General features: G+C 36.6%; 2 protein-coding genes and 1 pseudogene across 3 annotated transcripts in view; 2 read left to right on the top strand and 1 right to left on the bottom strand.

The window, feature by feature from the left end:
* Positions 1-8,192: 8,192 nt before the first annotated feature.
* Positions 8,193-11,165, top strand: LOC136131334 (ferritin light chain pseudogene; annotated as a pseudogene).
* A 3,703-nt stretch (positions 11,166-14,868) lies between these two features.
* SYCP3 (synaptonemal complex protein 3) lies at positions 14,869-20,360 on the top strand. The gene is made up of 8 exons (XM_065886602.1): positions 14,869-14,998; positions 15,361-15,427; positions 15,594-15,628; positions 17,323-17,440; positions 18,277-18,376; positions 19,015-19,113; positions 20,073-20,177; positions 20,307-20,360. Exons 1-8 carry the CDS (start codon positions 14,869-14,871, stop codon positions 20,358-20,360), a joined length of 708 nt encoding a protein of 235 aa, XP_065742674.1.
* Positions 20,219-27,477, bottom strand: part of CHPT1 (choline phosphotransferase 1) — a 34,919-nt gene continuing 27,660 nt past the window's right edge. Inside the window, exons 6-9 of one of the 2 annotated variants that reach the window (XM_065886601.1) lie at positions 25,983-26,141; positions 25,392-25,517; positions 23,109-23,219; positions 20,219-20,386 (exon numbers count right to left, since the gene is read on the bottom strand). In XM_065886601.1, coding sequence (XP_065742673.1) covers positions 20,342-20,386; positions 23,109-23,219; positions 25,392-25,517; positions 25,983-26,141 — 441 coding nt within the window. In that variant the 3' untranslated portion in view covers positions 20,219-20,341. Of the gene's footprint in view, positions 20,387-23,019; positions 23,220-25,391; positions 25,518-25,982; positions 26,142-27,477 lie in introns of both variants that reach the window. The other variant, XR_010656344.1, reaches the window with a different exon arrangement.

Genomic DNA, 27,477 nt, shown 5'->3' on the forward strand with positions numbered 1-27,477 from the left:
AAATGGATGGGAAAAGATGTCCTAGGTAAATATTAAACAAAACAAAAAAAACATAGAGAAGTTTTATTAATATCACACAAAATAGAATTTTAATACAAAAAGCATTATTAGGATCACTACATAATGATTAAAGGTTCAACTGACAGGGACCAGCCCATGCAGCTAAGGTGTCAGCGCAGCCATTTCTCACTAGGCACTCTGATCTGAAGTGCCGGGTGCGAGGCCTCTACATGAAGCACCCTGTGAACATGTGAAACTAGACAAAGTACAAAGGAAAAGAAAAAAAGAAGCAAGCTGCAAACCCTCTAAAAAAAATGCCTCTACACCTCTTGTTCTTGCAGAGGTTGGTGTCTTCAGTGGAGTCTCCTATTGCAGGGGAACCTTCAAGATGGTGGAGGAGTAAGATGTAAAGATCACCTTCCTCCCCACAAATACATCAAAAATACATCTACGTGTGGAACAACTCCTACAGAACACCTACTGAACGATGGCAGAAGAACACAGTCTTCCAAAAGGCAAGAAACTCCCCACATACCTGGCCATGTGGCTGACAGAGTCTTGGTCCTCCAGCTGGGTGTCAGGCCTGAGCCTCTGAGGTGGGAGAGCCGAGTTCAGGACACTGGTCCACCAGAGACCTCCTAGCCCCACGTAATATCAATCATCAAGAGCTCTCCCAGAAATTGCTGTCTCGACACTAAGACCCAGCTCCACCCAATGGCCAGCAAGCTCCAGTGCTGGACGCCCCATGCCAAACAACTAACAAGACGGGAACACCACTCCACCCACTAGCAGAGAGGCTGCCTAAAATCATACTAAGTTCACAGACACCCCAAAACACACTGCTGGATGCAGCCCTGCCCATCATAAGGACAAGACCCAGTCCCACCTACCAGAACACAGGCACCAGTCCCCTCCACCAGGGAACCTACACAAGTCACTGAACCAACCTCACCCACTGGGGGCAGACACCAAAAACAACGGGAACTACGAACGTGCAGCCTGCAAAAAGGAGACCCCAAACACAGTAAGTTAAGCAAAATGAGAAGACAGAGAAATATGCAGCAGATAAAGGAGCAAGGTAAAAAAACACCACCAGACCAAACAAATGTAGAGGAAATAGGCAGTCTACCTGAAAAAGAATTCAGAGTAATTATAGTAAAGATGATCCAAAATCTTGGAAATAGAATGGAGAAAATACAAGAAACATTTAACAAGGGCTTAGAAGAACGAAAGAGCAAAGAAACAATGATGAACAACACAATAAATGAAATTTAAAATTCTCTAGAAGGAACCAATAGCAGAATAACTATGGCAGAAAAACAGATAAGTGACCTGGAAGATAAAATAGTGGAAATAACTACTGCAGAGCAGAATAAAGAAAAAGAATGAAAAGAATTGAGGACAGCCTCAGAGACCTCTGGGACAACATTAAATGCACCAACATTCGAATCATAGGGGTCCCAAAAGAAGAAGAAAAAAAGAAAGGGCCAAAGAAAATATTTGAAGATATTATAGTTGAAAACTTCCCTAAAATGGGAAAGGAAATAGTCAATGAAGTTCAGGAAGTGTAGAGAGTACCATACAGGATAAATCCAAGGAGAAACATGCCAAGACACATATTAATCAAACTATCAAAAATTAAATACGAAGAAAAAATATTAAAAGCATCAAGGGAAAGGCAACAAATAACATACAAGGGAATCCTCATAAGGTTAACAGCTGATCTTTCAGCAGAAACTCTGCAAGCCAGAAGGGAGTGGCAGGACAAACTTAAAGTGATGAAAGGAAAAACCTATAACCAAGATTACTCTACCCAGCAAGGATCTCATTCAGATTCGACAGAGAAATTAAAACCTTTACAGACAAACAAAAGTTAAGAGAGTTCAGCAACACCAAACCAGCTTTACAACAAATGCTAAAGGAACTTTTCTAGGCAGGAAACACAAGAGAAGAAAAAGACCTACAATAACAAACCCAAAACAATTATGAAAATGGTAAAGGGACATACATATTGATAATTACCTTAAATGTAAATGGATTAGATGCTCCAACCAAAAGACACAGACTGGCTGAATGGATATAAAAACAAGACCCGTATATATGCAGTCTACAAGAGACCCACTTCAGACCTAGGGACACATACAGACTGCAAGTGAGGGGATGGAAAAAGATATTCCATGCAAATGGAAATCAAAAGAAAACTGGAGTAGCAGTACTCATACCAGATAAAATAGATTTTAAAATAAAGAATGTTAAAAGAGATAAGGAAGGACACTACATAATGATCAAGGGATCAATCCAAGAAGAAGATATAACAATTAGAAATATATATGCACCCAACATAGGAGCACCTCAATACATAAGGCAAATGCTAACAGCCATAAAGGGGGAAATCAACAGTAACACAATCATAGCAGGGGACTGTAACCCCCAACTTTCACCAATGGACAGATCATCCAAAATGAAAATAAATAAGGAAACACAAGCTTTAAATGACAGAACAGACCAGATAGATTTAATTGATATTTATAGGACATTCCATCCCCAAACAGCAGAATACACTTCCTCTCAAGTGCTCATGGAACATTCCCCAGGATAGTTCATATCTTGGGTCACAAATCAAGCCTTGGTAAATTTAAGAAAACTGAAATCATCTCAAGCATCTTTTCCAACCACAATGCTATGAGACTAGCTATCAATTACAGGAAAAAAACTGTAAAAAATACAAACACAGGGAGGCCAAACAATATGCTACTAAATAACCAAGAGATCACTGAAGAAATCAAAGAAGAAATCAAAAAATGCCTAGAAACAAATTACAATGAAAACACGACGACCCAACACCTATGGGATGCAGCAAAAGAAGTTCTAAGAGGGATGTTTACAGCAATACAATCCTACCTCAGGAAACAAGAAAAATCTCAAATAAACAACCTAACATTAAACCTAAAGCAATTAGAGAAAGAAGAAGAAGAACAACAAAAAACCCCAAAGTTAGCAGAAGGAAAGAAATAATAAAGATCAGATCAGAAATAGACGAAAAAGAAATGAAGGAAATAATAGCAAAGATCAAAAGAACTAAAAGCTGTTTCTTTGAGAAGATAAGCAAAATTGATAAGCCATTACCCAGACTCATCAAGAAAAAAAGGGAGAAGACTCAAATCAACAGAATAAGAAATGAAAAAGGAGAAGTAACAACTGACATTGCAGAAATACAAAGGATCATGAGAGATTACTACAATCAATTATGTGCCAATAAAATGGACAACCTGGAAGAAATGGACAAATACTAGAAAAGCACAACCTTCCAAAGACTGAACCAGGAAGAAATAGAAAATATAAACAGACCAATCACAAGCACTGAAATTGAAACTGTGATTAAAAATCTTCCAACAAACTAAAGTCCAGCACCACATGGCTTCACAGGAGAATTCTATCAAACATGTAGAGACGAGCTAACACCTATCCTTTTCAAACTCTTCCAAAATACAGCAGAGGGAGGAACACTCCCAAATTAATTCTACGAGGCCACCATCACCTTGATTCCCAAACCAGACAAGGTTGTCACAAAGAAAGAAGATTACAGGCCAAAATCACTGATGAACATAGATGCAAAAATCCTCAACAAAATACTAGCAAACAGGATCCAACAGCACATTAAAAGGATCATACACCATGATCAAGTGGGGTTTATCCCAGGAATGCAAGGATTCTTCAATATACGCAAATCAATCAATGTGATACACCATATTAACAAATTGAAGGATAAAAACCATATGATCATCTCAATAGATGTAGAAAAAGCTTTTGACAAAATTCAACACCCGTTTATGATAAAAACCCTCCAGAAAATAGGCATAGAGGGAACTTATCTCAACATAATAAAGGCCATATATGACAAACCCACAGCCAACATTGTCCTCAATGGTGAAAAACTGAAACCATTTCCACAAAGATCAGGAACAAGACAATGTTGCCCACTCTCACCACTATTATTCAACATTGTTTTGAAAGTTTTAGCCACAGCAATCAGAGAAGAAAAAGAAATAAAAGGAATCCAAATCGGAAAAGAAGAAGTAAAGCTGCCACTGTTTGTGGATGACATGATACTATAAATAGAGAATCCTAAAAATGCTACCAGAAAACAACTAGAGCTAATCAATGAATTTGGTAAAGTAGCAGGATACAAAATTAATGCACAGAAATCTCTTGCATTCCTATACACTAATGATGAAAAATCTGAAAGAGAAATTAAGGAAACACTCCCATTTACCAGTGCAACAAAAAGAATAAAATAGGAATAAACCTACGTAAGGAGACAAAAGACCTGTATGCAGAAAACTATAAGACACTGATGAAAGAAATTAAAGATGATACAAATAGATGGAGAGATAAACCATGTTCTTGGATTGGAAGAATCAACAATGTGAAAATGACTTTACTACCCAAAGCAATCTACAGATTCAATGCAATCCTTATCAAACTACTGGCATTTTTCACAGAACTAGAACAAAAAACTTCACAATTTGTATGGAAACACAAAAGACCTCAAATAGCCAAAGCAATCTTGAGAAAGAAAAATGCAGTTAGAGGAATCAGGCTCCCTGACTTCCGACTATACTACAAAGCTACAGTAATCAAGACAGTATGGTACTGGCACAAAAAAAGAAATATAGATCAATGGAACAGGATAGAGAGCCCAGAGTTAAACCCATGCACTTATGGTCACCTTATTTTTGATAAAGGAAGCAAGAATATACAATGGAGAAAAGACACCCTCTTCAATAAGTGGTGCTTAAAATACTGGACAGCTACATGCAAAAGAATGAAATTGGAATACTCCCTCACACCATACACAAAAATAAACTCAAAATGGATTAAAGACCTAAAGGTAAGGCCAGACACTATAAAACTCTTAGAGGAAAACATAAGCAGAACACTCTACGACATAAATCACAGCCAGATCCTTTTTGACCCACCTCCTAGAGAAGTGGAAATAAAAACAAATTAAACAAATGGGACCTAATGAAACTTAAAAGCTTTTGCACAGGAAAGGAAACCATAAACAAGACCAAAACACAACCCTCAGAATGGGAGAAAATATTTGCAAATGAAGCAACTGACAAAGGATTAATCTCCAAAATTTACAAGCAGCTCATGCAGCTCAATATCAAAAATACAAACAACCCTATCCAAAAATGGGTGGAAGACCGAAATGGACATTTCTCCAAAGGAGACATACAGATGGCCAACAAACACATGAAAGGATGCGCAACATCACTAATCATTAAAGAAATGCAAAGCAAAACTACCATGAGGTATCACCTCCACCAGTCAGAATGGCCATCATCAAAAAATCTACAAACAGTAAATGCTCGAGAGGGTGTGGAGAAAAGGGAACCCTCTGGCACTGCTGGTGGGAATGTAAACTGATACAGCCACTATGGAGAACAGTATGGAGGTTCCTTAAAAAACTAAAAATAGAACTACCATATGACCCAGCAATCGCACTGCTGGGCATATAGCCTGAGAAAACCATAATTCAAAAAGAGTCAGGTACCACAATGTTCACTGTAGCACAACTATCCAGGACATGGAAAAACCTAAGTGTCCATAGACGGATGAATGGATAAAGAAGATGTGGCACATATATACAGTGGAATATTACTCAGCCATAAAAAGAAACAAAACTGAACTATTTGTAGTGAGGTGGATGGGCCTAGAGTCTGTCATACAGAGTGAAGTAAGTCAGAAACAGGAAAACAAATACTGTATGCTAACACATATATGGAATCTAAAAAAAAAATGGTTCTAATGAATCTAGGGGTAGGTCAGGAATAAAGATGCAGATGTAGAGAATCTATTTCAGGACACGGGGAGGGAGAAGGGTAAGCTGGAACGAAGTGAGAGAGTAGCATGGGCATATATACACTACCAAATATGAAACAGATAGTTAGTGGAAAGCAGCTGCATAGCACAGGGAGATCAGCTGGGTGCTTTGTGACCACCTAGAAGGGTGGGATAGGGAGGGTGGGAGGGAGACACAAGAGGGAGGGATATGGGGATATATGTATACATATAGCTGATTCACTTTGTTATACAGCAGAATCTAACACACCATTGTAAAGCAATTAAGCTCCAATAAAGATGTTTTTTAGAAAAAGGTTCAACTGACAGATGTATGCATTCTAAACTTGTATTCACCTAATTAAATAGGTTCAAAATACAAAAATGAAGTTGATAGAACTATAAGGAAAAATTTATAACTCTGCACTTCCCTGGTGGTGCAGTGGTTGAGAATCCGCCTGCCAGTGCAGGGGACACGGGTTCGAGCCTTAGTCAGGGAAGATTCCACATGCCGTGGAGCAACTAAGCCCGTGTGACACAACTACTGAGACTGCGTGCCTAGAGCCCATGCTCCACAACTACTGAGCCCGCGTGCCACAACTACTGAAGCCCGTGCGCCTAGAGCCCATGCTCCACAACTAAGGTAAGCCGCCGCAATAAGAAGCCCGCGCACTGCAAGCAAGAGTAGCTCCTGCTCTCCAAAACTAGAGAAAAGCCCGCATGCAGCAATGAAGACCCAATGCAGCCAAAAATAAATAAATTTTTTAAAAAATTTATAAATCCACTATCAGAGTATATTTTAACACATATCCAGTCATTCCTCAATTATTCCTAGACCAAGGAGACAAAGATATCAGCAAAGACATAAAAGATTTGAATGACACAATTAAAAAGTTCGATATATCTTGGATATTTCTAGAACCCAGCACCTCCAAATTAGAGCATACCCATTCTTATCAAGCGTGGATAAAATCTTTTTTTAAGATGGACCTTGTGTTAGTTAACACATTTCAAATCATAGGTATGATTCAGATTATAGGGGTATCCAGTTAGAATAGCCCAACAATAAATTTTAAGAACCAAATTTGTTTGAAAGCCTAAAAACACATATTAAGCAACTCATGGATCAAGGAAGAACTTATAGTGGAAACTTAAAAATACTTAGAACTGGATGGGAATGAAAATATTGCCTATCACAACTTGTGGGGTTCAGCTAAATGATACATAGAGGGAAATTTATCATTTTAAATGAGCATCTTGGAAAAGGAGAGAGGCTGGAAATGAACAACCTAATGGTCTAACATAAAAAGTTAGAAAAAGAACAATAAAAGAAAGTAGGGAGGTAATAAAGGTAAGAGCAGAAATTAATGAAATAGAGAAGTAAGGCTTCACACATAACCCACGCCTTCCACGTTATCAGGAGACAGAGAATACAATGAACTTCTCCTAGTAGAGAAATAGACAACAAATTCTAACAGAGCTCTTGCTGTCAGCCTGTGGGAACAGTATGAGCCCGTAGGAGGGGAAGCTTAAGAGACTATATGCAAAAGAGTGCTGGGGAGCAGAAGACCTAGATGAAGTAAAGATAAAATAACTCCTAGAACGACAAAATGTAATACTACTAAGAATTAAAACAAGGAAGACAGGCCAGGGACTTGCTAGTACTGGTTGGGTTTTGAAAGAAAGCAGGACCAATAGTGGTGGCAGCCTTAAAGAAACATTGCTTCTGGAGAAGGATCAGATAAGAGGTGGTGCCTGGGACTTTCCTGGTGGTCCAGTGGGTAAGGCTCCGTGCTCCCAATGCAGGGGGCCGGGGTTCGATCCCTGGTTGGAGAACTAGATCCCACATGCATGCCGCAACTAAGAGTTTGCATGCTGCAACTAAGAAGCCCTCATGCCGCAACTAAGAAGCCCGCATGCTGCAAGGAAGATCCTTCATGCTGCAACTAAGACCTGCAGTAACCAAAATAAGCACATAAATATAAATAAATAATATAAATATTAGGAAAAAAAAGAAGTGGTGCCTCTTGGAGCTATGAGAAAGAAAGACAAGAGAAGAAAAATTAAAAATCCTGCAAAAACAAAAGTGAAACAAGACACATCAACTTATCCTCCTCACCCCAACTCCATTACTGCTTAAAAAAAACCTGCACTTCATTATACTGACAGAAGAAGGTGCTCTTGAACTAGAAACCCTGTCTACAAAATGCTTAGAAATTGGGGGGCGAAGGGAGAGAATCAATCTAACTCCGAAGGAAGGAAGGAAAGAAGAGACAGGCATAGGGGAAATACCTATTAATGCAGAAGAATTTAAAAAATCAAAGGAGACTACTGTATACATCTCTATGCAGGTAAGTTTATAAAACTAAATGAAATAGAGAATTCCTTAGAAAAAACAGTTTACTATATAGTTGACCCCAATAGAGACAAATGCTTAAAAAGACCAATTTCTTCAGAAGAAAGTTAAAAATCAAGAACACTATCAAGAGAACTATTATACCGGGCTTCCCTGGTGGCGCAGTGGTTGAGAGTCTGCCTGCCGATGCAGGGGATGTGGGTTCGTGCCCCGGTCCGGGAGGATCCCACATGCCGCGGAGCGGCTGGGCCCATGAGTCATGGCCGCTGGGCCTGCGCGTCCAGAGCCTGTGCTCCGCAATGGGAGAGGCCACAACACCACAACAGTGAGAGGCCCGCATACCACAAAAAAAATAAAAATAAAAAGAACTACTATACGACCCAGCAATCCCACTACTGGGCATATACCCTAAGAAAACCATAATTCAAAAAGAGTCATGTACTGCAGCACTATTTACAATAGCCAGGACATGGAAGCAACCTACATGTCCATCAACAGATGAATGGATAAAGAAGATGTGGTACATATATACAATAGAATATTACTCAGCCGTAAAAAGAAACGAAACTGAGTTATTGTGTTATGCTAACACATATATATGGAATCTGAAAAAAAAAAGGTTCTGAAGAACCTAGGGGCAGGACCGGAATAAAGACACAAACATAGAGAATGGACTTGAAGACAAGGGGAGGGGAAAGGGTAAAATGGGATGAAGTGAGAGAGTGGCAGGGACATATATACACTACCAAATGTAAAACAGATAGCTAGTGGGAAGCAGCCACATAGCACAGGGAGATCAGCTCAGTGCTTTGTGACCACGTAGAGGGGTTGGACAGGGAGGGTGGGAGGGAGATGCAAGAGGGAGGAGATATGGGGATATATGTATATGTATAGCTGATTGACTTTGTTATAAAGCAGAAACTAACACACCATTGTAAAGCAATTATACTCCAATAAAGATGTTAAAAAAATAAAGATAAAAAAGAAAACTTTCAAGGATCTACTTCAATGACGTCACTAGGTTCAGATAGTTTCACAAAAGAATTTCAAACATTTGGGGTTAAGTAAATGATCAAATTACATACAACAGAAAGCAGTAAGTGGTAGGAAAAAGGTAGCTGGGGAAGGAGACTAGGGAAAGAAGAGAAATAAAGGTGCTGAGTTTACAATTACAATATCTAAAAATGGAGGCACAGAAGGCCTCATTGAGATGAACAGTGACATTTGAGCAAAGACTTGAAGAGGGAGCAAGCCCTGTGCATAGCCTTGATTACAAACCAGATAAGGACAGTAGGCTAAGGGAAAATTACAAGCCAATCTCAGTCATGAAAATGGACACAAAAAGCTGGACAACCCAAACACAGCAATGTGCTTAAAAAGTTAGTACATCGTGATCAACTTGAGTTTGTCACAGGAATGTAGATTTGGTTTAACATTAGGAGATGATATACATTTTTTTCACTACATTAACAAATTTAAAAGATCGTTTCAATAGATACAGAAAAGAATTTAATAAAATGCAACACTTATTCATGATTAAAAAAAATAAAACAAATAAGCAAACAAAAAACTCTTAGAAAACTAAAAATAGAAGCTAAGCTTTCAAAAAGGGCAACTACCAAAATCACACACATGGTATATGTTACCGAACCAGGTTTGTCTCGCCTGACGCCCAGCAAGATGAAACACTGAGATGCCGAGGTTTACAGCAAAGAGGGTATTTATTCAGAAGACAGCCAAGAGAGGAGACAGGAGAACCAATCTGAGCTCTGCCTCCCAAGGCAAGGGGCTCAGGGTATTTATGGGATAAAGAATAAAGAAGCAGGGCGGTCCAAGGTATGGGGAGAGTGGGGAAAGGTGATTGGAAAAAGGTGTGGTAACTGACATCCTGAGCAGGTTTAACTAGGCTCCAGGCCTCTGCATGTTCTGAGGGTAGAGTTTTTAGCCCTTTGATGTCAAAAGATCACCAAGCAGACACTCTGGAATGCCCAGCTGAAGGGTGGGTGGTCCTATCCAGACTTACCCAGCTCAGCTCAAACTATAGCAGCTGACTCCAAGCTCCTGGAAAACAACTTGGGCAAACACCTTATTGTCTAGGCTAAGGGCAGCTTGGAGGTCAGGCAAATCTTAAAACGACCTTGATTAGTGACGGCAGGTGAAACGGATTTAACCCACGGTTTCAATATCATCACTGTTAATAGAAACTTTAGAAACATGCCCTTAAAATTAGGAAAAATGTCTAGTATCCATGCTTTTATTCATCTTCGTACTAAAAATCCTAATCAGTGCAGGCAGAAAATGAAAAAAAGCCTACGAACTACAAAGACACGAGAATGTCATTATTTACAGATGATATTATTATAAGATTCCAGAGTCTACAAATTATTGGAAGTAATAAAAGTGTTTAGCAAGTTGCTGGAGAGAAGAAGACCCAGGTCCCTGCTTCCGGGTCCATCCTCACAACACACTTTACGGGGAAGTCCTCCTCACTGCTGACTCACCGTGACCCCCCATCCAGCAGAGTCCTTCCACCGAGGTGGAGGCCGCCGTCAGCCGCCTGATCAACCTGCACCTCGGGCCTCGTCCACTTACCTCTCTCTGAGCCTCTACTTCGAAGGCGTGGGGCGTGGGCCGCTTCTTCCGGGAGCTGTCTATGGAGAAGCGCAAGGGCGCCCAGCGCTGTCCCCGGAGGAGTGGGGCGCCAGCGTGGGCGCCACGGAGGCCGCCACGGCCCTGGAGAGGAGCCTGGACCGGGCGCTCTTGGATCTGCAGGCCCTGGGTTCTGCGAGCGCAGGCGCCCAGCTCTGCGAGCTCCTAGAGAGCCACTTCCTGCAGGAGGAGCTCATCAAGAAGCTCCTCAAGAAGATGGGCGTGCACCTGACAGACCTGCGCAGTCTGGCCGGGCCCCCAGGCCGAACTGGGCGAGTATCTCTTCGAAAGGCTCTCCTGTCAGCGCAACTAGGAACCTCCAGAGCCCGGCGGCCTCTGCGAGACCCCCCTGCCTTCCCCCGCCTCGAGATCTCTGCCCGAGCCCCTTCCTCCAGCCAGGAGGCAACCTTTTTTAACCACCCTGAAACCTTCACCCAAGCCGTGGCACCACATGGAAATAAAAAAGTTCTTTTTGCATAGGAAAAATAAGCTAGGCTATAAGAAGAAAACATAAGTATCTGAATAGCATGAATGATTTGTAGTCTAATTCTCTAGATTTTCTAAAGAAATGGTTCCTAATTTATGTGTATCACCTGGGTACGCTGAGTGCAGTGTATCTGATAAACTGTTTTCTCTGGCAAGAAGACTAAAAGCACCTATTCAGACAATGTTGCATAGAATTTTAAGGGTTTCAGGACTTCTCCGGAGACATTCTGGGTACTGGATTCAACTCTGTTGTTCCAAAATGTATCTTTGGTTTTGTTGAGCAGAGCAAAGAGCTGAGTACCTTGACCATATCATATTGTGTTCCCCCCATCAACCCCCAAACTCATGATAAAATTGCTTTTCCTGATTTTCAAGTTGATGTGATGCCATCTGCCTGTATTGAAGAAAGAGCCCTGTGAAATTCATCTTTGTGTCTCCCATTAGGTTGCTACTGAGAACACTGATTATTAATTACATCATACACTGACCTCTTTATGAAGCCTCTCAAGAGAAATTTCTTTCTGGTCTTAATATTAGGAATAACAGTGCTTCGCTTGGGCAACTGGTTTGGTTTTGCTTTATGAACACTGTAAATGATGTAACTAAGTTTCCTTTTCTGACTGCCTGCTGAAAACTTAGAGCCAAATTTGTGGTCCACCCAGAGTAAATGAGTAGGATTATATAAGCATTTTGCATACATCTCATTCCTGATTCTTCTATTACTAATTCCTTGGTGTATTTTATGGAGTCTTTTAAGCCACCTTAAACCCTTTCTGGAACAATGTTGTGTATAAGCAGATAAATAAACTTTTAAAATGTGGATTTAAAAAGAAATAAGACCCATATCAGAAATCAATTGGATATTTATATATCAATTAGAACAAAATTATATAACAATTTGAAAAAAATAGAGACAAAATATAAGTTACTTATAAATAAATCTAATAAAAGTGCAAACTCTACACAGAGAAAAAAATTAACTTTATTGAATTATATTAAAGAAGTTCTAAATAAATGGAAAATATGCTACGTTCAAGAATCGGAAGACTTAGTTCTCTCCAAATTGATGTATAGATTTATTGCCATTCCAATTAAAATCCAGTAGGTTGTTTTGTTTTTTTTCCTGGAACTTGGAAAAGTGATTCTAAAGTTCACTAGAAAAGCAAAAGTTCAAGAATACACAGGATACTCCTGAAGAAAAAATAAGGTGTGACTTGCCCTCTTAGATGCCAAACCTTTAATAAAGCTGGAATGATGAAAACTGACTTTGGCACAGGAATAGGCAAACTGACCAGTGGAACAGGCTAGGGAAGCAGACTCAAGAACATACAGAAACATGACAGATGACGTAGCTGTTAAAGGGAAAGCATGCACTATTCAATAAACTGGTTTCCACAGTGAGGGGCGGTGGGGGGGGGGGAGTAATTGGACCCTACCGGTCACCAGGCACAAAAATAAATTCTAGATGAACAAAGGCTTAAAAATAAAACCTTAAAACTTCTGTATTTTTATGACTTCAGGATAAAAATAAATTCATTTAAAAAGATACAGAAAGCAGTCATAAATATTAACACCACTCCCATATATAAAGAGCTACAACCCAATTGAAAAATGAGCCAGAAACCCAAATAGATATTTTAAGGAAAAGGAAATGCAAATGGCCAATAAACATAACAAGAGCTTAATCTTATGAGTGATTGGAGAAATACAAAAGCAGACCCTAAAGAAATATCATTTTACACCCACTAGAATGGCAAAATTAAGAAATCTGACTATACCAAGTGATGATGAGTGCATTGAACAATGGGAACTCACTGTTGGTGGGAGTATAAATTTGAAACCAATTTGGCTTTTACATCATCTAGCCTATGACTGAGAAACTTCACACCCAGATACTCTGTAAAAACTTTAGCATATATGCAGGAGATTAGACTATTCATAGGATCATTGTTTATACAGGCTGTAATCTGAAAATAACCCACATGTCCACAGACAAGAAAATAAATGAATAAATGGTGGAATAGAGGCACAATGGGATATTTTGCAGCATTGAAAATGAAAGAACTATGGCTACATGTAATCTAGATTCTCTTAGTGACATAATGTTAAGTTTAAAAAGCGAATGACAGAATAGTACATAGAATATGGTACAACTTTCTATACTACCCAAACACAAACAGAACTAAGCAGAGTTGTTTCAGGGCACATACATGCGGTAACAAAACTTAGAAAATGGGAGGATCCAATGATTAACACAAAATTCAAGATAATTTTTTAAAAAAATCTCTGAGTAGAGAATGAGGGGATGGGAGGGAAAGGACTCCCTGAGGAGATGCAATAGGCTCTGGTAAAACTGTACTTCACAAATTAAGTTGTGTGTTCTTTATATTCTTTTGCAACATTATTATTAAAATATTGTGAAAATTTTAAACTTAAATTACAAAAAGAAACTGGAAACCGCCTCGTTTCCGGTGTACTAGCCATAGATGCCGCCCGCAAGGTGCTCTGGGTCAGCACTCTCGTTGGGCGTGGCATCCGAGGGAGCGGAGCCCCCAGGGTCGCTGCACGCATGTGCCCTCCTGCCAGCCAATCAGAGACGCTCCCGGACGAGGCGAGGCTGGCTTTTCTTCCGCGAGAATTCTGACCTGCTTCGGAATAGCTTCGAGGCTGTGAAGAGGTGAAGACTGAGGGGTTGCGGCAGGCGAGGCGGGAGCGGCGGGGACTCCTGTACTGAGGCGTATAACTGTGGTCGTCGGCCATTGGGGTGTTTTCCAGGTGTGAGGAGGGGAGCGTTTGTCCCGCGCGGGAATGTGAGCCAGGGGTTATTCTTGACCTGTGAGGTAAATCTTACCCGCTGGGTCTCCCTGGGGCCCCTGACAGGAATTTGAAGGCAGTACAGCTCCCTGCGGGCAGGGCCGTGAGTGGGTGGAAAGGCGCTAGCTGCGCTGCCTCGGGACTGGACGCGACGCTGGGCGGGTGGACAGGTTGACAGCAGGCGAGGTGGGTGGGCCCTCGTCAGCGGGCCCACACCCCGCAGAAACCATTTAGATGAAGCCAGGTCTCCCCTTCACTGGTCCTCGAGGCCTGGGTCGTGGAAATCTTACGGGACGTTATTTTCTGCGGCCCAGGACGCAGAACGTTTTATGTTGTATTTCTGTTGCTGGCAACTTCTTTGGGGCGGGCTCGTGATCCATCCTGTCAGTAATTACGATTTTCACATTGTGACTGAAATCAGCTGGATCTAGATTTGCCCCGATTTAGCCAGAACCTGGCCGGGCTAGGATTCCGCCGCCCTCCCAGTCCTCAGAGGCGAACCACCGCCGGCCTCAGGGGCGGCGCAGTCATTATCTTCTTCTGTTAACTTTTGGTCCAACAGAATAAATGAAGAGACTCCTAAAGTGGTATTCAACTAAAATCATCTTTATTTGATATCTCTCATTTTGAAATTTGCCAGTTTATTTAAATGGTGTCTTTGGATTCAGCAGGTTTGATTTTTTTTTTTTTTTTTTTTAATCAGAAAACATCGAAAAATGGTGCCCTCTGGAAGAAAACATACCGGGAAATCTGGGAGGACATTCATGGAGGATCAGGTTATAAGAGCCTGTGACTTTGAGAAAGCAGATAAAAAACATCTGATTGGTTCAGAGGATGTCATCGAAGGTACCGTGTAGCTAATGTTGGGCAGTGACCATGTCCCGCATTTATTTTCATGTACTTCATGTTTCTTCTTTGGACTTAGTGAAGCTCCTATAGCATCTTTCGCCTGATGTCTGATAAACAGTACATAGATTATTATGACGTTAACACAGGAAGACTTGCAAAATTGTTCCCATAAAATGGTCTTGGATCCTGATTTAATTCCATCTAACCTGCAGAGAAAGTAGTGCATTTATATGTCTGTTTTAAAAACTTGTCTTGGCACAAAGCCTCAAAAAACCTCGAAATTAAGATATTACTCCATTTAAAAATTACCAAAATAGCATACTTAATTTCAACTTTTTCTTTTTTTATTGTCAATTCAGGGAAGACTCCAGTACTTGATAAACATGGGAAGAAAAGGACTTCTGCAGGAAAAGTTGAAGACGTGGGGTAATATGCTTAAACAGTTTTCACCTCTTAGACTTTAAGAAAAGTCTATTTGGTTGTCCAATGAGTATTGCATGTAAAATACTGGGCAGGTGATATTTCTTCCAAAACAAGAATGATATTTTATGGATCCTTAATTAAAAGTTTTTTGATGTATTTTTTTTCACAGGGGTGAAGTACAGAATATGCTGGAAAGATTTGGAGGTATGTTTTAGGAGATATTTGTATTCAAAATTGTTTTAAACCATATAATTTGTATAATAGTAAGTAATAATCAGTGGAATATAAGACTGTTATTTAATGCTTTGTTCTCATATGTAAGATTTTGCAGAAGTATATGTGGTTCGGCTTCATAGATTTCCTTACTATTTCCAGTTGTTGACGTGAAAAGAGATGGTGCTAACGATAGTGAGCTAAGAATGGTCCTGTTACTTTATAGGTGTGTGAGTTTAATGGACTATGAAATTTTAGAGCAAAAATGGATGGGAAAAGTGTCTATCCCTCTGTTTGGACTTTCACGGACTAAGTGATACAAACACACGCACATATCTGTATATGTCAGTTTTTCATTTTCTCAATTTAGTTATTTTCTATGGCATTCCTGTGTTCTTTAGGAAGGGCAGTGTAAATTAAAGCCTTTAAAATAACTTTATTTTTACATTATTAAACTATGTAGTTGAGAATTAAAGACCACCTTGCTAGTAAGCAAGAGATCAGATAAAAAGTTCATAAACTTTAAATTGTATGTCAAATATCAGTTACATTAACTGTGTTAGGGGATAGTATTCTTACAAAAGAGTCAATATTTGGCTCCTCTCTAGTGTTATTCATATAATCAAGTCTTTTTTGAAAGCTTTGCCCTATTTGGTAGTAACAAAATGCTTGTTTTATAATCTGTCTTATAAATTTATTATTATAGATGGATATTGGAAATACAAAACATTTATGTAATAGTGTAGGTCACCTCATCATGATTACTGAAAAGTAACTATTGATGGTAGATCCATATGCACGTGCCTAGCAAAGGATTACCTGAAGTATTAAAAAGTTTATGAAACGCAGTACTTATATTATTGGTAAAATGTCCCATAAAAATGTATTTAAAAGGGTTCTTTTTTCTTTCTCTTTTCTTTTTGGCTGTGTTGGGTCCTCCTTGCAGCACGCGGGCTTCTCATTGCGGTGGCCTCTCCCGCCGCGGAGCACGGGCTCCAGGCGCATGGGCTTAGCAGCTGTGGCTCGCGGGCTCCAGAGAGCAGGCTCAGGAGTTGTGGTGCACTGGCCCAGGTGCTCCACGGCATGTGGGATCCCCCCAGACCAGGGCTCGAACCCGTGTCCCCTGCACCGGCAGGCGGACTCCCAACCACTGCGCCACCAGGGAAGCCCTAAAAGGATTCTTGAATGAATTTATTTAGATATTTACTTAAAATAAGATTTTCCTATGCTTGGTTGGTCTTTGTCTCTTTTAGTAAAAATATTTTTTAAAGTATCAACTGACTATATTTTAAAAAAGTATTTTCTTTAACTTTTTATTCTTTTTAGACTCTTTTAAAATAGTTTTGTGTTTCATATAATGAGTTCTAAATTTAGCCTTTATTAGTGTTTTCTTATGAAGAAATTAAAGTCTGTCTTTCAGACCCTTTCTTTCAATTATTAGCTCTTTTTAATCACCTCTAAATTAAAAAATTATCTCTAGTTAGGAAAATCAGAATTGGGATACCAATAACTAAAAGTTTTCTCAGAAAAAAAGCAAGGAAATAATCTTGCTTTTTGATATTTTGTGTATTTTTAAAGATCTTTTCAAAACTCTTGAACCAGCTTTATCCATGTTTATTTGAATACGTGGGAACAAAGTAACTTTCTTCCACATTAAATTTAATGAGTATTTATTTTCAATATAGCTGATATTAACAAGGCTCTTCTTGCCAAGAGAAAAAGACTAGAAATGTATACCAAGGCTTCTCTCAAAACCAGTAACCAGAAAATTGAAAACGTTTGGAAAACCCAACAAGAGCAAAGGTAAGGATGTTGTTTTTTTCACTGCCACAACATTTGCATCATTTCTTAGTATTCATCGGTGCAAAATGAGAAGTACTATCATCTTCTACTTATTGGGATCTCTAGTAAAAAAGTATATTTGGCTTGATTTTCTCCTAAGTCCTTTAGTCCTATAACTTCATTCCTTCACAGACTTGAGATATATTTCCTAGAAATCAATAAAGATGTCCTTTTTCCCCTTTTAAATAATGTTTGAGGGTTTTTTTAAACAATAAAGGTAATTTATATTCATTCTAAAAATACACTAGCTGAATAAAAAGTAAATGTCATATAAACCATTAGTCTTATGATAGTTAACTGTTTAACAGTGTAGAAAAAGATGAACCTTATGTATTATAAATAATTTGTATATTTTAGCTGAATTAACTATTCTTTTGTACAAAATCATTGTACCAAAATGAGGAAAAATTAAGTGAAATATTTCTATTTGGAAATCTTATATGATAAATATAATAACTTCAGTGAATCTATTTATCATATCACAACCTATATTCAGTAGGAGAAAATGAAAAATAAATTGCTTGGAGATAAAATGGACTTTTCTGGAAAATGTATATGTACAATAAAACTCCCTTAGTTTTCAAGAGCTTAAAGTACATGAGAGGGTTTTTCTGTTAGTTGGTTAGGAAAATAAATACTTCTGAATCATCATAAATCATAACTTTACTTCTTGGCTTCACATCTGAAAATCTGATATTATTTTCTTTTTTATTATAGTATAATTAGTCAAATCAGTTTTGTCTTGAAAGTCTTTCCATATTGATGTGAAATATGACAATATTCATTATGTTTTACAGGCAGAAGCTTAACCAAGAATATTCTCAGCAGTTTCTGACTTTGTTCCAGCAGTGGGATATAGATGTGCAGAAAGCTGATGAACAAGAAGAAAAACTAACTGTTAGTATTATGCTTAGCTTTATAGCTTTATAATTAATCTACTATTACCAAGTGTCAAGTAGGAAGGGAGAGGCCGGCCTTGCAGTACATCCATGGACCTTAGCCAGGTTCCATTGCCCATTGCTGGCTATGAGTTTGGTTCTGCTGAATGCAGAAGTACAGGCACATACCATACTCATAAAAGCTGTTGGTCTTTGCTCCGTAACATATTGTTAATATCAAGTTTGCTATTATTAATACTATGCAGAGGTTATAGTTTTTGGTAATGACAAAATCTAGGGTATGCTTATGTAAGTGGATGGCTAAAGTAGGGTGAAGAACAAAAATCATTGGTGGAAAACAGGCCAAGAAACTGAAAGACCAGCAATATTGTAAGGATCATCTGTGTTGACATTGAAAGCACCAAGAATTAAAATATGTTTTGAGTACTGTTGAGATTTCCTACTCAATGACCGGTAGGGTTATTATATTATTGTATATAAGAGGTGAACACAAATTATCTAAACTCAGTCATAGTAAATGCTAAAATCTTAAAAATATTGAGTTAAAAACTATTCCTTTTAAGTGTAATGTAGAATTAATTTTTGCTAAATTTTACCCAAATTGTTATTTCATAATTTTTTCTTTTACATTTGTAGAATATGTTTCGACAGCAACAGAAAGTTTTTCAACAGTCTAGAATTGTTCAGAACCAGAGACTGAAAACAATTAAACAATTATATGAGCAGTTCATAAAGGTTTGTTGTATTTGGTAACATAATACATTCTTATAAAATATAATTCATTTGTGGAAGTAGAAGATAAATTTTTTCTCAGTTTAAGGGAAGAACATTTTGCTTATACATTTTAAATTCTTAACAGTTTTCCATTTTGAATGCATTGTTTTCGATTTAATTTAAGTACTAAATGCTATCACTAAGTATTACCACTTGGTGTAGAACTTTAGTACTATATTTGACTCCTCCATCTCTCTTATTCTTCACATTCACTGCTACTGCCCTAGTTCAGAACCTCATTATTCTTTGCTTATACTATGAAAACTCTTAACTGATTTCTGTTTTCCAACCCATCCTTCGTGGGTCTGCCATATTTTCTTTCTACAACATTACCTTTTCCCTCCTGAAAAACTGTCAGTAGCTTCTCATTCTAAATTCTTAGGTATTCAAGATTCACCCCCCAAAAATATGATTCTTTTTTTAATGCTCCAATTACTACATTCATCCATTACTTCCACCCCCTCCACATAATGGCTTTCTCTGAACTCACTCACTTTGCACTTTCATGCTTTTGTTTATGCTCTTGCCCTAGAACACTTTTAACCCCTTTTCCTAACCTTCCTTTCAGTCTTATTCTTTTGCCAACTAAATTGGAATTAAGTCCCCATTTTCTACTATATAGCTACAGGAAGTTTTGCTTCTATTCCTTTTATAAAATTTTGTGTTATTTTTGTTTGTTTCTTCCAGTGAGAAGGTACACTACTATTGTACCTCCTTTAATAATATTTGATTTATGTCTGACATTTTCTATTCCTTCAGTGGATATTTTGGTTTTCATGTATTAGAATATTTTTATTTGAGATAAATAATGTGCATTGTTGAATATTAAAAAGTTCCTGCTTTTGAAAATTAATTGTATAAGTTTTGAACCTGAGATGAAAAGTGGTGGTTTGTAACTGAACTAGCCTTTTGTGTTTTAGAGTATGGAGGACTTGGAGAAGAATCACGATTATCTACTTACTGGTGCACAAAATGAACTTAGAAAAGAAATGGCTATGTTGCAAAAAAAAATTATGATTGAAACGGTAAGTTATTATATTTAAAATTGAAAAAATAAGGATTATTGTAAGCATTGAAATATTTTATTTGCTGAAATATATATAACACTTATCTAAAAATTAAACAAATGTTTAATATCTCCTTTCATTTGACAGCAGCAGCAAGAGATGGCAAATGTTCGAAAGTCTCTTCAGTCCATGTTATTCTGATGACTCTTTGAAGGAATAACTTGAACCTAAGTAATATGATACAATTATAACATTAGCTAAGAGGCATGTAAGTTTTTAGAGTGGTTGAAAATTCTGGTTTAAAATATTACATCATATTAATCATTAGCTTAAGTGCAAGACCCTTCTTCTTCACCTCCAAATAAAATAATGAAGTTATGTGAGTAGCAGCAATTCCTAAATTATATGTACCACTGTGCTTTCAGCTCTTTAATACTAATAGTGATTTTTTCTAACATTTGTCAATTAACTCTTAGCAATAAATATGATTTAATTTCAAGTTTTGGCTTCAGTGTATTTGTATCACTTCCAAAAGGTAGAAAGCACAGGTATAGATGGTTAATTAATTTTGTTCTTAAGGAAAAAAACCCACAAAATCTGTTTTATATGTACACCCTTTCATGCATATTCATTAAGTTACACTACCAATTCTAATGAAAATAAGATTTCAAAAGAAAATACATTCTATTGACTTACAAAATTTATTAAACGCAACTTAAGTTTCCGTTCTGGAATAAATTAAACTGCTAAAAACCATCAACACAACCGAACAAGATATATAAATAATCCATTTTAAGACATGGATTTGTGAATGTCATTTCCACAACATCAAAATGCCATTTAATTTGGCTCAGTCCACAATTAAATGACACATGCCCTTAGTAATGATTAAGAGCATATCATTAACATACCTAATTACTTATGGTTTAAGTATTTCACATCTGTCTTTAACTATAAATTACACAGAATGTCTTATTTTTCAGTTTTAATATTCAGTAAATATATGGATGTTTTTACATTCATTTCCAAATTTGAACAGTTAATTCCTATATCCTGTATTTTAAAATGTGCATTTTTTAACATAGAAAAACATATGAAACTCTTGATTTAATAAATATTAAATTGTTTCAGCATTTGTTTGAAATATTTGAGTTAAACTTACTATTTTTTGCTGAAACTACTTTCACTGAATCATTCAAAAACAGAAAATATGCCCAATAGACGGAGAAAGGAGTGACTTTGTCCTGTTTTTCCATATTTTAAATTCTAATTTTTGCTGCATAACCCACACTTATCTTAGTTTTAGGTTTTCCAAGTTTTTAAAAATGAATCCATACTGATTCTCTTTTTCTAACTGTGCTAACTTATGTAGGAAGAAATTAGTCCTCCACCATTAACAAATATCTGACATTAAGGGGACAGTTTACTTCCTAAATTTTTGCATTTTGTAAAGCCTTTTAAGCCAAAGTACATGCTGGAATGTAAATTTTAAGTATTATAAAATTTAAGTTTTAAGTACTATTCAAATTAAGAAGGTCCTTATTGAATTTACCAGTTGTTTCAGAGGCAAAATAAGTCCTCCAGAGTATTTTCTGTGTACTTAATTCACATAAGTATATATTTTTTCCTATTTTAAAAAAAATATTTGTCTGCACCAGGTCTCAGTTGTGGTATGTGGGATCTAGTTCCCTGACCAGGGATCGAACTCGGGCCCCCCACATTGGGAGCATGTAGTTGTAGCCACTAGACCACCAGGGAAGTCCCTATTTTTTCCTTTTAAGGAATATCAACTTTCACTCTTTTTCAATATGCCTTTTTCTTGCATATTAAGATATAGTACATGTTCATTACTCCTTTTTTTAAAAAAAATATTTCACCATATGGCTTATGGTCTACAGAACTGTTGGATAAAATTACAAACAGGTAAGATGGGAGTCCGAGGATTTGGATCACCAAAGACCCATGTGATAGTTCTATTCATAATGAGCAAGGTAAACACTTTTAAGTGAGAGTGGAAAGATGAGAATCAGTACATAATGTAGTTAGTTGTTGAATAACAGATACTTATTTTATCCCCATTTTACCTCAAATGAGTAAAAGTGTACTTGAAGTAGCTTTAGCTGATATTCTAAAGGGAAGATAATTTTGCTATGTTTTCATAAATTACTAATTTTCTTACATGTCAATTGTGCTTTAGCTATTGTTTTGTTTTTCACAAAGGGAAATGTTTAATGTCTCCTTTTTTTGTGACAGTGAAGTTTAAACTCAGAATATCAAGGAACAAGTTGCCCTCACTGTAAAGATTCATTTGTTTTTCTGAACTGGTAAGATAAATTCCTCTTACTGACTACAAATTACAGAAGTTGGTATACTAAAGCAAGTATTTTGTTTTATACAATAGTAATTAATGTACCGTTTTTGAAAATGGCTAATAAAAAATACCTATAACATCATTTGACTCAATAATTACACTATTACAATTCATGCACTTATGTAATATTATGAACGCACTTGTCAATTTTTAGTGAAGTAAGCATCACCCTCAAGATGGCTAAAATCCTTTAAGTCCTGAATTTTTATGTAATCCTTTGGCAGAGAAAACCCCAATTGTCTGATAAGGATTTCTGAGACAAAGAGATTGCTCTTTAGAACTATAGTGGTTCACTTTTTTATACTCAGAAAATTGAAATTTCTTTCTTTGGTTTTGTTTCTAATTAATTTACAGATTGTATTACTCTGATAATACCTTGATAAAAAATGTTGCTACACAACGAGGGCTTTGCCACTGAAACAGACATAATGGAATCTACAGGACTTAATGTTTATATTAAAATATAACCTTATTTGATAGTATACTAGCCTCCTGAAAAAGGGGATTCCCTTCACTCCTAGGTTCCCCTAACTGCTTCTCCTCTTTTCCTTGGGCTATTAGTCAATATGCTCGTGAACCTGTTCAGGTGCTTGATGACATGAAGTCTTGAAGATACTTAGATGAAGGTGTCTTGAAATTTGCAGGCACAAAGCACTAAAGTACCTCATCATATCAAATGAAGAAATGACCTTTAGAAGCAAAAAAGAAAATATAAAATGGATTATGGTCTATCTTTTCTAAAGCAGCAGCTATTTTTCTGTCCCCTCACCCCCTAAACTCAAACCTTAACCAAAAATTCTTCAAACCTTAACCAAAAATATTACATTTTATAGTTCATATTTGGACCTCACTGTAGTCCTCTAGAATATGCAGGGTATTTCACAGTTACAGAAACTGAGGCTCAGAGTGGTAAAAGGTATAAATTACAAAAGCTGGAAAACAACAGAACTCAAGTCTTCTGACTCCATATCCTTTCAATTTTCTACTGTGCAACAAAGCCTCAAATTTTCTACTAGAAGGGGCTATCTATCAGTCATTACAATGAAATCACTTCACCATATACTTTTCTTATTCCTTTGAGAGTAGCTGTAAGAAAGTAAAGGCCTGGAAGAGACATCATAGTTGAGGGAAGGCATATACAAAATTGTGTTCTTTACAAAATTAAGCAGGGAGGCACACTATTTAAGAACTTTCCCAGAGGCTGGGGGGAAATGCTTCCTTTTAGAAAAAGGAGCCTCACAGCTCTGCGGGTGGAGAGGGAATTCTCATCAATGGGGGGAAAAAAATCTCCTTATCATTTACTTGAAAAACTCTGTCTGACTCTTTTCTCTCTGAAGCAAGAACCTTTTCCCTAAGGATGCCAAAGGGCACAAGACGCTTATTTTGGTATACATAGTGGCTTTTTGTTTGTTTTTAATTGTGGTCCACAAAGTGTTTTAAAGAAAAATTGAATTTGACTTTCTCACCATAATCTCCACCACTAATGTAAAACCAGGCCAACTCACTCATTACAAATGAGGTGCTCAAATTTTTAACGTTCGCTAAAAGAAACCCTACATTGAATTTTCAGATATTTTGAAAAATCACCACCTATTTCTTACATTTAGATTGTTTTGGAGCCCTAATAATATTTATAGTGGATACCAAATTAAAAGAAATTATTCTGATTTTCAGATATTTTTTAGAATATTGCCTGAGAAACTTTCAAGGACTAAGATTTACATCTCACCACTATTAGAAGAATGGAAGACTTCTGAATGGATATTAAGTTATTAACTTACTCTAAAAAAAAGTATAATACTATATAGAACCTAGTATAAAGGATGATCAGATGTACCCCAGGGGTCCATGCACAGAACAGACAGGCTTTGTTTTAATACCTCTATCTAACAAATAGTGTGAGATCATTTAAATTATCAAAAGGTTCAGTGTTTCTTTTAGCTCACTTTAATATTAGTTTTTGTATATCACTAACAATTTGGTGAAGTCCAGTGAGGTCTGGAGGTAGCAAGATTGTCCAGAACTACCATTAATTGAAGACCAACCATAAAGATAATGTCTTAGTAAAATAAAAAATTTAGTAATGCCTCCTTTATCCACTTGTGTGATTAAAATGTTACCAACAATGATTTTCTTTTCCTCAGATGGCTAAAGCTTCTCTCTTATGCACCATAATTCTATTTTATAATCATTTTGAACAGAAATTAATATATGTATTATCCAAATCACTTTCTAAGCAGGATGCAATTAATGAGAATTTAATTTGCTTGATAAGAGGCATCATTATTAATATAAATTTTGCACTATCCTCAAGGGCCATACAGATACGTAGCATTGCTTACTTCTAGCATAAAATGGTCCCAGAACCTTGTACTGGGTAGTACTGTCTGTTCTGTTTTGTTTTGTTTCCTCAGTATTAGCTGACAGTTCTTGATACAATAGTGCCCACCTCTGCTAACACCAACTACATTTAATTTACCTGTTATCTGCTATAAGCTCATAATAATTCTAACAAGCTGGATTAAGTAAGTCAGACACTAATACATGTCTGTAGTCCTTTGCCAGAGAGTTGAAGTGATTTTTGACATCTTAGTACTGTTTTTTTGGTACTATTCTTTTAAGGTACACAGTTGTGTTTTTAAGGATTTAGGTTGTTGGAACCCTGATCTCCAGATATGTGGGCCGTTTTCAAACACAATATAAAGCAAGCTTTAAAGAAGTAATTTTAAATGTTCAGAAACAGTTACTGTATAGATTAGAAAGTAAGGCTACCTGATATCTCACTGAAATGACTCATTTAAGCATAGTATTATCTGATATTTGTTAAAAATAAATAAAAATCTTACCAAAAAAGCACTTACCATTGCTATCCATAGAACAACATATTCGTCTACAAAATTATTAAAGTACTGGTCTAAAAATAAAAGACCTGGGCCAAGAAAGACAGTGTCTTGAAGATACAGTTCACTTTTGGTCATGTGAGCTATCTATAAAAAAGTAAACAAAATAATTTCACCATTAAATTTTAAATGTTTCAGCTTTTAGTTTCAGGATAGAATTACCTAGAACTTTAATTTACTATTAAGACAAATAAGGATAAAGAGACCATTTATTTAATCTCACATTTGATATGGGAATACTGAATCTAAAATTTCTCAAATTCATGACTGGGTAGCTTATTAAAGTTTCTAATATTTAAATTCCTTGATATCAGAAAGTTATAATTGATAATCATTGCTAAACAAATAATTAAAAGAACTTACTATACTAAGGAGTCTGTCTCTGAATCTAACATTCATTTACAGTATTACTTGGAGCACAAAGAGCTAACTATTTATTGTGATGATAACACCATAAAAAACCTACCCATTGTATGAAATAGTTTCCAGCTTTGTGTTTGAGGAACAAGTACGTATTTATACCATGAATCATAAATTAAAAGAATTTCTTACCACCAATTTCTGTGAGATTTTAGCAAAGACACATCCAAACATTAGGGTATAAAGACAAGGATGCTTTTCAAACAAATTAGTTGCTGACTTTTTATAGATCATTATTGCCAGTAAAATAATTATTCCTATGTGGAGTCCAGGTGACAAGACACTGGTACCCTAATGGATAAAGCAGAAAATCAGCACCAAATTTTAAAAATGCATTTATTACAATGCAAATATTTTCTAAGCATCTATTTTGTGTTAGGAACTAGAGACCTAGAGAAGAGTATGATAATGTATGGCCTAAAGGAGTATACAGACCTTAGCCATGCTTTTCAAACTTCCACAGAAACCTAGGGTTACACAGAGGTAATACAGTGCTTAGATGTTTGGTTCCAATTTTATATGAACACACATTTTAAACTAATAACCACTAAAAAAATAACATGATTTATTCCATACCAAATTTTACCATGCTGAAGGCCATCAACACTCCAATTGCCAAGTTAACATATTTTTGTGCAGATATTGAAATAAAGCTTAACCTGCCACTTTTTCACAATCTTAATCACTGATTAGGAGGAGTTTAAATCTGCCCTGGTCTCTCTCTATACCAGTATCCCACCCCTGCCCCTGCCTTTTGCATTTAGACTACAAATGCCCTCTTACGTAACATTGTACAACCCGACCCATTACATTTTTATCTATGCAAATCAGGATGCTCTCAGCACTGCTTATCCTAAACAAAATATTGAAATAAATTTGATTTTAAGGCTTACTAAATATATAACCACCAATTTAAATGTATCCATTAAAGCAGGCTTATTCTTGTTTATTAAGTCTATATGTTATAAATTAGAACTTACTATAAAATTACATGAATAATATTATAAATATTACAAAATCGTATCTTAATAAAACACTATACTATATAGTTATGTTATAAATATTTAGATTATTAAAACAGTGCTTTTACCCGTACTTTGATTCTGTAAATTTTATTCAAGGAAATCTGCTGCTAAAGAAGTTGGAAAACCACCAGTTACGAGTTTGAAATCAACCACTCCTTGGTTGATTTCAAACACAGACATAGTGTTTGATTTCTTGTCTTCCTTCAGACATTTAATGAATTATGTCTTAGTAAAATATTCTAAAGTGGACACTGATCATCACTAGATCTCATCATCCCTAGTGGAGCTCCTGTTCCTGCAAGTATTCTATTTTATCGACCATGGTCAAGCAAAAAGTATTCTTAAGCATCTTATGCAGAATACTTTAACATTTCTAAAGCAATTCTGAGGTTAACTGACAAGACACCTCAAAACACAACAAATTAAAATTTCCAAATATATCAGAACTTATGTATCTAAGTGAGTTTTATACTTTGCCTTTGAATTATGTATATAACATATATTCATAAAGATTGATAATTTATGAATTATGTGGATTCCTTTGAAATAGCCTTAAGAGCCAATTTATAAGTCATTTAAGAGAATGAGTCTTTTTTAAAACT

The sequence above is a fragment of the Phocoena phocoena genome, chromosome 11, assembly GCF_963924675.1.
Source record: "Phocoena phocoena chromosome 11, mPhoPho1.1, whole genome shotgun sequence".
NCBI classification, from domain to species: domain Eukaryota; kingdom Metazoa; phylum Chordata; class Mammalia; order Artiodactyla; family Phocoenidae; genus Phocoena; species Phocoena phocoena.